General features: G+C 46.9%; 1 protein-coding gene across 1 annotated transcript; it reads right to left on the bottom strand.

Annotated features, from left to right (window-relative positions):
* Positions 1-1988: 1988 nt before the first annotated feature.
* On the bottom strand, positions 1989-10655 carry XIRP1 (xin actin binding repeat containing 1; the record flags this gene model as incomplete). Its single annotated transcript, XM_084260151.1, has 1 exon — positions 1989-10655. The coding sequence occupies one exon, from the start codon at positions 10653-10655 to the stop codon at positions 2982-2984; it is 7674 nt and encodes a 2557-aa protein (XP_084116277.1). The 3' UTR covers positions 1989-2981.
* Between the last annotated feature and the right edge of the window lie 352 nt (positions 10656-11007).

The following is an 11007-nucleotide window of genomic DNA, read 5'->3' as shown; positions in this document are numbered from 1 at the left end:
CTTTTGCTCTTCAGAGGTATTTTTATCAGCCCCAGAAATAAGCCTTCCTAATGGTTTGCAAGATAGGGAGGTGATTTAGCAGCAATCGAGTGGCACTCTGGGCAAGGAAATTATCTTAAGGCTTCTGTGAAAAGCAGTTACAGCGTGTTCCTGGAAGGCTTTTCTAGCACACTGCTGATTACTGCCATGTGGAAAGTTGCAGCTGGCTTATGGCTTATCAGTCGTTGCCTTTTTTTTTTTCCCTGGCTGAATTAAAATCTTAAATGAAATGCCTGTGTTACTGGTAGGTGGAGAAGATGGTGAACACAAAGCTTCCTGCCCTAAGAGTGAGTCCTCAGGGGAGAGTGGTGGCTGAAACGGATCTGGGAAGGGTGCTACTTGATGTAGGCACTTCATATGTAGCCTGTTTCACGTTTGCTGCTGCAAGAGGACCAGATCTGTAGCTGAATTTGCCCTTCGACCTCTCAAGGAAGTACAGTTAAGACAAAGCCATCTGTCCTCTGCCCACTGGCCCAGGTAGTTCTCCCAGCCATTTTTCTCTTGAAAATATCTTCCTAGCACTATGTGAGAACTTAGCAACCCATGAGGGCAAAGAATGGTGAACAGTCTCATGCCTTGTGTGCAAAGATCACAGAAAAACATGACAACTCATTTGGGATTGGAAAGTTTGTGTGTGCTCTGCTGGTTTATTTTTGCAAAGTCTAAGAATAAAAGCTGATTCTTCAGCTTGGATTTGAGTTTCAAATCTTTGCATTTGTTTTTTTTTTTTTTCTCCAGCAATTTCAGTGCTTCAAGGGCCAGTGTAGGGTCCTGAGGTAATACAGCATCTGTCCCCTCATAATATTTCAGTTCCTGTCTGATGGAAATACCATGAAAGAAACACATCTCATTTTAGCCTCACAAATGGCTCATTGAGACACTCAGAAATCCTGTCAATCCAGAAACACACACAATAAGATCAGTATTTTTAAGGACTGGCAGTGCAGGGTATTTGTGTGTATTTGAGTTCTTGTGAAATCATTTTCATTACTGAAGCAACTTGTTTGGAGCTTACTAAAACTGCTCAGCCACTGTCCTTTAATGAAACAAACGTGTTATGGGCATCCTGAAACAAGTTTAAACAGGAAACAACCAAGGATAAGGAAGAAGTGTTGGAAAAAAATTTGAAGAGCATCTCCAAATTACTAATTCACCACTGTTTCTACAGTTGGTCCTACTAAAACAAGTGGGAAGCTTGTTTTTTGATGATTCCATGAAACGAGATACACTCAGTTTATGGTGATCTGCTCTTCTACCTCAACCCTTGGTGTATTCTTTGATGGAACTGAAGACTGTGCTTGTTTGTCATATCTCAGTTTCAAATTTCTTGGGTCTTAGAAGCAAACCAAACAGCTCTGGGTATGTGCCTGATTTTTTGGGTTTGAAACAGAACCTCTACTTGGTCTGCAATAGCTTGAAGAAGGTATTGCATGATGCCAGATGTTACTTGCTGTTCAAAAACTTAGCTGTAGACTCAGGGATATGGAGTGGTAGACATCGAAACAGCCCCCTCCACCCCCCATCCCCAGTGTCCTGCTCTTCAGTCATCAATGTGAGCTCTTTTCCCTCAGAGGAAGGAAGAAAACATTCACCATGACACCCTACTGAAACATCATGGTTCTTTGAATGATGCTGCTTTCCCTTTCTGCAGAGAAGCAAACTGATGCACTGTGAGGTGAGGTGGCTTGCCATAGACCAGGCAGAAGGTCTTCAGTTAGATCTAGGGGTTGGTAGCCTAAGCCTGAGCCAGGTGGTAGGACACAGAGTAGGAGACAAGAGTATGGGCTGTTAATACATCCACGTTGTAAAGAAGCTCTAAACTACATCCCACCAGTGACTTTTAGTGCTCTCAATATGTGATTCAGATGGTTCATTGAGAGATGATTTCTAGGTACTTTGAAAAGAAACAAGCACTCCACAAAAGAAACTCAACCAGACCATAGTATTTTCAGAGGTAATGTTTACCTTCAGAACGCAGCAAGAGAAGTTAAAAAAAAAAAAAGAGGCCACAAAATATCTAAAATCTTGAGTTGAGAATGTACAAAACAAAGTCATAATAAAAAGAAAATCGATTTACAAAGTCTCAAAATGAATTTAAACAGTACACAAATATGAAAGCATGGAAAATCTAAAATAAGGTTTTTGTATATGTTGAATAATAAATTACAATTCTAAAAGTAAAGAAAGAAAAGCAGTAACCATTCTGACTCAAGTAGAGAATCTTCCACAGGATCTTTCTTTGGGGTAACAGCACTGAGAATAGCTGCAGATCTCATCTTGACGATTTTCAGTAGCATTGAGTACTTTCCAGAAACTGAAAAATACACTGATAAATGCCTAAATACCTCATCCAACCCCAACAGTGACAACAATTTGACTTTTTATTTCTTTTTCTTTTTTTCTCATAATGGCTAAGAGAAAACCTATCCAACCCACCCATCAATACGAGCATGTGTATGTATATATGTGTGCTTCTTGGAAAGTCTGTATTGAAATTAGAAGATAACATAAAGGTGTGTGTTTGCCAACGACCAGACCAGTTGGTTCTTTAAGTGATCCTACCTATCCTTTCTTCTGCATCAGTTCAGATAATTTCAGTATTCCACACCCTCACTTCCCCTGCCAAAACACTCCAGGGGGAAAAAGCTACCCTATGGTGCCCATGGATGGATTCTTCCCTTGTGCTTCTAACAATGTCAGGGATCTGGGTTGTGGAGCAGCACCAAGTCTGTTGGGTTGGCCAGGTGAGGGCAGTTCTCCTCCCATGTTAAGGTAGACTGTGTTTGTCCTGTCTGTACTCCAAACACCAAGATGATGTGACCCTGAGAAGTCCTTAGGGTGTGGATGAAACCCTGGCTGTAATGTGGATAAGCTAGGAGATGTTTTTATTGTGGATTTTCTTTTTTGTCCTTATACAGTTCTCACTTGCCCTCTGGAATCTCCTATTTCTTTGGCTTGGAGTTGCCAAAGGTGACAAAGACCACTCCTGGCTCCTGAAAACTGCCATTGGCATGGAAGTCTTTGCCTGGGCTCTTCACGTACCTCTGAAACACAGGTGAGGCAGAAACCTCATATTGGGGATGAGAAACTGCATTGGACGTGGAAGATGTTTGTGTCTCAGATTGTTTGGTGACTGTGGTGGACGAAGTGATGATTTTGTTTCCAAACTGGTCCATTTCCTCGTACTGCTCCATGACAGTCCGAGTGGCTCCATAGAGCTTGGACCCATCAGGCCCTGTCTGCAGCTCTAAGATGCTTTTCTGCCTTCGTGGATTTTGTGGGCTGGGGACATTCAGTGAGCAGTAGTCTGAAAAGCCTCCTTTCATCCCACAGTGGCAACTGCCTTTGGAAGTGTCTAGAGAGGACCTCTCTTTCTCACTGCTCTGATGGTTGGTATTGCCAAGGGTGTGTTGCTTCATTGAGCTTTGCCCAACTTTTGTTTGGATGGGCTCTGGTCTCTTCTCAAAGGGGGTCATGTCATGCCCAGCAGACCCTGCTGATGGATGGTTAAAGGAGCTAAAGCTGTCCTGAGCAAAACCATCCTTTTTTCCTGGAGTGTCAAGACAGTCTGGTGAAGGGATGTCCCAGGGAGAATGTGCTGTCCTGGGTGATTCTGCTGGTTTCCTGGCAGCAGACTCGATGGAGATGTAGGAAGGTGAGGAGGGAGAGTTGACACGAGATTGAACGAGGCGGGGGACCTCAAGCTCTGCCTTGGTTACCTCGGCCTTTTCTGCCACCTTTGCACCACCCACAGATGCTGCCTCTCCTGTCTCCAGGGTGGTTTCCTCCTGCTTGGCTTTGCTTGAGACAATACTGATTTTACGGATGTTGCTGCTGCTCACAGCACTTTGGGTGTTCCCCAGAGACTCTTTGAACAGCCCTGAGAGCCCAGCGATGTCTGACTCAGACTTGAGGCTAGAGACAGAATAAAGGGCTTTCCTGATGGCTTCCTCGATGTCCAGGAGCCGGGCAAGAGTCTGCTCCTTCAGGTGGATGATCTCAGCACTTGCCCGCTCCAGGTCCTCAAAAACCAGCTCCACTGAGGACACACTGTCAGTGTCCTCCTTTGCCATTGTCTCAGCCTTATCCTGTTGCTTGGCCAGGCGGTCCTTCTGACAAACAACCCACTCGGGGACCTTCTCAAAGAAGCTCTTCAGAGCTTTTACATCCACTTTGCTTGTCTCCTCCTCAAACTCCTTCACCCGAGTCAGTATCTCTTGCAGCTCCTCTTGTCTTCTGAGGTTCTCAAAGATCTCCATCGCTTCCTTGACATTGCCTTTCATGATCTCCTCTTTGTGCACTGACAGCCTCTTCCGACGTTCAACTTCTGTTTCTCTCTTGAGTTTTTCTCTCATAACAACTGCTGGCTTCTCCTGGCCAGGCGTTTCTGTCTCCTCCTCTGCAGGACATTTCAGTTGCCCACTACTCCTCAGCTGTTGTTCCTCAAAGCAGTTCGTTTGTTGCTGATGGAAGGACATTGAATGACATGTTTGCCTGCTCTCATTCACCTGCTGCACAACCCTCTGACTATCCCACGATCCATAAGAATTAGACACACTTTCTCTTTCCACCTTGGATGAGGCTTTTTGTGCAATGTCATGACCTTTCTTTGGAAGAATGGTGTGGCCCACAGGGGAGGTGCTCGACTCAGTCTGGCCTGGCACATTAAGTGTCTGTGCTCTTCCAGGACAGGTTGGATGTGATACTGAAGAGCACCCATTCTCATCCTGGCACAGCTCTATATGCCTCTGAACCACCTCACCTGGGCATCTCCTTGGAGCTGCTGCTTTCCCACTCGTCATTCCTTGCTCGACTCCATTTTTTATCAGCTTCAAATTCTTAGCACTGTCTGATTCCACCTTTCCTTGTCCTCCTTTCCTTGCCTTGTACCTTTCCTCTGCCATTTGAAGAGGGGTTTTGGCAGGGTATTTTGGCAGCTTTCTGTCGGGGCTCATGCCCTGAACTGTGACAGGCTTCTCCACAGATGTCTCCAAGGTGCAGCATTTTTCCTGAACCTCCCCATGGCCTGATTGTTCACATACTTCCATGCACCTTAATCCCATCTCTGTGGGGGGAGGCTTTGGCTTGCTGAACTCCCTAAGGCTTGAAGGTTTCGGAGGCAGGGGTGGAGGGATGCCTTTGTTTGATCTGCTTGTGCTGTTATTTGCAGAGGCAGAAAGCGCCTCATGTAAGAGGTGCTCAGGTTTTGGAGGGGGAACAGGTTTTTGCCTTGGTGGGGCAGTAATTTCTGGTTTTGGAGAAGTCCTGGGCTTCTCTGTAGGACTCTGATCACTGGGTTTGCAGGACAGAGAAGGGAGGCTAGGAAGAGGGGTGTGCAGTGGTGCAGAACATCCTGGGGCTTCATCTTTGCTGGTTGGTACTGGAAGGGCACCTTCTCTTGTTGCTTTAGTTGAGGGTGGGCAATGCTCTGCTTTCATCACAGCAACTGAGGGAGGAGGAGGAAAGTCATTAACAGCCTGCGACCCTGAAGCCACTACAGCTGTCTGGTTACTAACGACTTGAGTCTCATTTTGCTTTTTACACACCGAATAGGACTGCCCTGCATTTCTGTATATCATAGCAGCTTTAAAATCCCCTCTGGAGACATTAACGTTAGACTTTTCCAGTGACTGAAGGGTGGCTTTTAAATTACCTCGGACAACATCCTCCTTTTCTACCAGGCGCTGTTCTGTGGCGGCACTTTGCAGTGCTCTGATAGCTGTCTGTACATCCCCTCTGACAATAACATCTCCTTCTTCTTGCACTGATTGCTCTTTGTAATCAGACTCAACAGAAGGGTTTACATAGGTTTTCACGGGTGTGGCAGTATAAAGGCCATCCTTAATGCTAAAATCTCTACTAGGCACAAATTGGCTTAACAGTTGTCCTCCCTGTACTTCCTCTGAAGCACTGACCTTTTTGTGTGATGTTATGCTCTTCTGAGACATGCTTGTGTGGGTCTTGGATGCCTCCTGGACTCTAGAGGTGGTGGTCCTGATGGCAGTGCTGGTGCTCTCCTGTGTGGCGGATGCAGAGTCCTGTTGGCGTACGGTCGATTGAAGGGTCACTGTCCCCTGTGTGCTGGCTGCCTGCTGCCTGCAGGCCATGTGGACTTCCTCCCTGTTCCTCTGTAGCTTGGTCTGGACATGGTGTTGAATGTTTTTTGCTTCTGCTGTTGCTAGTCTCAGGCTTTGCATTGCAGCCTGAAGATCACTCCCGAGGGCCTTTTCTCCTGTCTGCATCTGACTGTCTTCCCCAGTCAACAAACTCTGCTGTTTCATATCCACTTCTGTCCTCTGAGCAGTCACTTGGGCTGGAAATTTGCCTTGCATCATAGCTTTGGGTTCCTTCAAACTGTTAGTGGTGGCTGCTTCTTTCGCTGCCTTCTTGCTGACGTCTGCAACCCTTTGGATTGACTTTGTAGTCACTTTGAGCCCCCCTGACAGAATTTCTTCCTTTCCCATCACTGTGGGCAGGGGCTTCCCAAGACATTGCACAGTGGCACCTGTCACCCCTGCTGCAGGCACAGCCTCCCTCTCTAATGCACTCTCTTTGCCCACGCTTCCACATGTGAATACCTTTCTTGCTCCCTCCATAGCTCCCATCTCACTCTCTGCAATTACTTTCTCTGTCTGTTCTTTATTTGGTAAGATAGGCATCTTAGCCTCCTGCACAACCCGTGGGGCACTCTCTCCTTCCCCCTGCTCTGCTTGGGAAGAGATGAGGGATTGTATCTCTGACTCCTGCTGGAGATTCTTCAGATAGTTTAGATCTCCCTTCTCGATGCAGCTTGCGAAAAGCTGGACGTTTCCCCTCTCATTGTCCTCACGCTTAATGGTTGCTGTTGCTTTCTGTTCCTGTGAAGAAGCCAACAGGTTGCCTATTGTTGACTTCACATCCCCCTTGACAACTTTCTGCTGGACAGAGTGGAACAGAAGGGAGTAGAGAGTCATCTTCATTGATCCCGACTTTGTCTCTTGTAAGACCATCCCCTTTTTGATGGAAGCATCTTGACTGAGGAGACCCTGTAAGGCCTTAGCTACATTTCCACTCAAGTCCTCTTTGCCTTTAACAACTTCACTCTGGTCCAGTAGTTGCAATGGGCTTACTTTGATCTTGCCCTCTCTATCTTCCTCCACCAGCGCACACTGTGCTTCCATATTGGTTCTGTGCAAGAGCTGCACCATGATCCTTTGCAGATGGCCTCCCACAACTTCCTCTTTCAGGATCTCTGGAGCACCTGGACTGCTCAGTTGATACTTCACCATCTTCACACTCTCCATATCTTTGGCTTCAATGAGGATCCCATCGTACTGAATAGCCTGGCAAGTGCAGAGTGTCTCTAAAGTCTCTTTCATGGTCCTTTCTTTCAGTTCTGTTTCTATATTATCTTCAGAAGCACTAAATTTATCCAAGGGTGTGCTCTCAAAGAGCCATGTTGTACTTTTCACATCTGCACGAGGGATCACTTCTTGAGCAGCAGAACTGGCTGTCACCTCTGTGTCCTTAAGGGTGTCCATTGGCTGGGTTTCAAACAACCAGGTGCACCGTTTCACATCCCCTTTCTGGTTGTCCTCTCTCTGCACTGTACTGATAGACGAGCTTCGCTCTGCATCCCCATACAGAGAGTCCACAGGCTGGTTTTCAAAAAGCCAAGTGGATGTTCTCACATCACCCCGCTGAACATCACTGACACTGACCATCCTCACATACTTCTTCTGGCCAAATTGCTGGGACTCAAAGAGCTGCTTGTTGGACTGAACATCACCCTTCTGCACATCATCTACTGTTCTGGGCACAGATGTCTTTCCTCCTGAGAATGAGTCAAGAGGCTCAGTTTCAAACCTCCACCGGGCAGCCTGGACATCTCCTTTCTTGATGTCCTCTTGGGTGACAGCCCTAATGACAAACACCTCTTCTTCCTTCTTGATCTGATCGAGTGGCTTAGTTTCAAATAACCAGCGAGCACCTTTCATATCACCTTTCATGATTTCTTCTTTCTTGACTGAGGTCACCTCATGGTATCCCCCCTCTTTATCCTGGATAGCATATAAGGGTTGGCTTTCAAAGAGCATTGTGCAGGACTTGACATCAGCTTTGCTCATGGTGTCTTTCTGGATCTTCTGGAGTTCTGTCTCATCCACTTTGTCATGGATTTGGTCAAGGGAATAGGTCTCAAATACAAACCTTTTGCCTCCGACATCCCCCCCCTTCATATCCTTCTCTGGAGGGATTTCCTGGATGCCCTCAGAACTGTCCTTCAGGGAGTCCATGGGATAGTTCTCGAAAAGCCAAGTGAACTTGTGCACAGATCCAGCTTCAATTGTCCCATTATCCTTCTGGGATGTTGGTTTGGTGGCTGTATCCAAGGGCTTAGCTTCAAAGAACTCCTTCACTCTTGACACTTCCCCAGACTGTATCTCCACACGACTGGAATATCTCATATTTTTCTTTTGGTCAGCTTCACTGACAACACTGCTGCCCAAGGGTTCCGTTTCAAACAGGTGCCGGACAGTTTTGACATCAACTCCCTGTAATTCCTCCTGACTGTATGCCTTACTGACTTGTAAGTACTGCTCCTCCTGGCCTTTCAGAGAGTCCAGGGGCTGAGTCTCAAACATCCATGTGTATGACTTCACATCAGCTTGGGGCACAAGACCATTCTCTTCCTCCTTCTTTTCAGCCTTCTCATAGAGGGTATGGATGGGCTGGGTCTCAAACAGCCACCTGCAGGTCTTCACATCCCCCCTCTGGGAGATCTCCCGCTTCACCGAGGGTTGCGCCTCACCTTGCATGGCTTGGTGATGAATGACGTCCATGGGTTGAGTTTCAAAGAGCCACTTGGCTGTTCTGACATCACCAGCCACCACCTCTTGCTTTGTGATCCCCCGTATTATATCCACTTTCTTGGTGCTTTCATCAAACTGGTCCAGTGGCCGGGTTTCAAACATCCATTTGTATTTCTTGACATCACCGCTGATGATTTGCTCTCTGCTTACAGAGGTGACTTCATGGAAATTGCCAAAGCTATCCTTGATGGCATACAGAGGTGTTGTCTCAAACAAGATTTGATTGGCTTTGACATTGCCGGCTGGAATCTTCTCCTCTTCTTTGGTGACTGTCTCAGCATCAGCCTGCTTAATGCTGTCTAAGGGGAGAGTCTCAAAAAGGGTCTTGAAAGACTTCACATCCCCTTTCACTACCTCTTCCATGCTGGTGGCTGGAATTTCTTCCTCAAATGCCTTGGAGATGCTGCCAAGGGGACAGGTCTCAAAGACATGTTTTCTTTGCTTCACATCTCCCTTCTCCTCTGCTGTAAGCTCTACTTTCTTTAACCGTCCCACCTCAAAATTGTCTTTCAGGGTTTCCATTGGCTGGGTTTCAAACAGCCAGAGTGTAGATTTCACATCCCCTCCAATGACTTGTTCTTTGGCTACAATGCTTTCTGAAGCTTCTCCCTTCAGAGAATCAAGAGTCTGGGTCTCGAAGAGCATTCTCTGCCTACTGACATCTGCCCCTGTGACAAAATCTGTTGAAGCCTTGAAATCCTGTTCTTCAACTGTGATTTCTCTGATGGCATCCAGAGGCTGAGTTTCAAATATCCACCTTGCTCCACTGACATCTGGCCTTTCAATTTCTTCCAGTGAAATTCCACGGATTATTTTCACTTTGGAAGTGTCCTTGTTGATGGTATCCAGGGGCTGAGTCTCAAACAGCCAGCGAGCCGTTCTAACTGCATTGCTCTGGATTTCTTCTCGGCAGACAGACTTGATTTCGTGAATGTTGCCAGTCTTGTCTCTGATGGCACAGAGGGGCTCTGTTTGGAAGAGCCTGATAGTTTTCTTAACATCACCTTTTAGCTCCTGGATTTCTGACTTGAGTTGTAGGATGCTCTTCTCCTCCACTGAGCAGCAACGTCCTATAGCATCCAAGGACTGCGCTTCGAAGAGTTGTCTGGCACCTTTCACATCACCTCCCTGGACAGGCTCCTTGAGAACTGCCTCCTGCACTTCAGTGTCATCCGAATACAGTTTGTTTAATGAGTCTAATGGTTGGGTTTCAAACAGCCAACGGGCTGTATGCACATCCCCTCTGGCAAGGTCTGTTTCTGATACCTTGGCTGTTGTTGACAGACTATCCCCATTGATTGACTGGTTTTCAAACCTCAGGGAAGTACTTTTCACATCCCCACCAGGAATGATCTCTTCTTCTGTCAGCTTCTTTGTAGCTTGATGGTCCCCAATAGAGTCAAGTGACCAGTTTTCAAAGATCCAGCGCATGGACTGAACCTCTCCTGGAAGAACTTTGTCCAGGTTCACAGATGCCTGTGCATTGGGATCTTCAGTATTAAGCATTTCTGCCAGGTTCTCAGTCACAGCTTCTTCCAAGTTCTTCCTGAGCTCAGGATGCATGTGCCTGTAGAGCCTCTTCAGCTCATTCACTTGGCGCTGCTGGTAGAACTTGGAGAAGGCTTGCTTTGGAGGGGGCACAGGGAGTGGGTTGGGATCCTGGTTTCCTGGAGCGATGACCTGGACCGAGCCAAGGGCGGGAGGGGGAGGTAAGTCGTCTTCCATTTTCTTGACGTCAACTTTAGATGGTTTCTGAGCCTCTGCCATCTTTAGGGAAACAGTTTTAAATGTCAGCATCATCTCCTACCCCCTCCCCCAACCCCATGGCTTAGTAGTGAGAACGGCAAAGGCAAAAGCCATCCAAGCAAGGGTAATCCATGCACCTATTGAGCTCCATACCTTTGGTTCAGTAGCACACAGCACTCCAAAGCATCACACCACACGCTCCAGGCTTGGTGTTAGCTCTGGTTCCACAGCAACGCGCTCTAAAGCAAGGTCTCTAATCCAGGCATGTGTGGTGGTTAGTCTACAGTCCCCAGGATTCAGTCCAGCTACAGCGTCTCACAGAGTTTCCCATTGTGGACTGTGTCAGCAAGAGAGAGTGACCACAAGAATAACA

This window comes from Gallinula chloropus (assembly GCF_964237585.1).
Source record: "Gallinula chloropus genome assembly, chromosome: 2".
NCBI classification, from domain to species: domain Eukaryota; kingdom Metazoa; phylum Chordata; class Aves; order Gruiformes; family Rallidae; genus Gallinula; species Gallinula chloropus.
The sequence above is the reverse complement of the archived record's forward strand: the minus strand, read 5'-3'. Positions and strand labels throughout refer to the sequence as shown.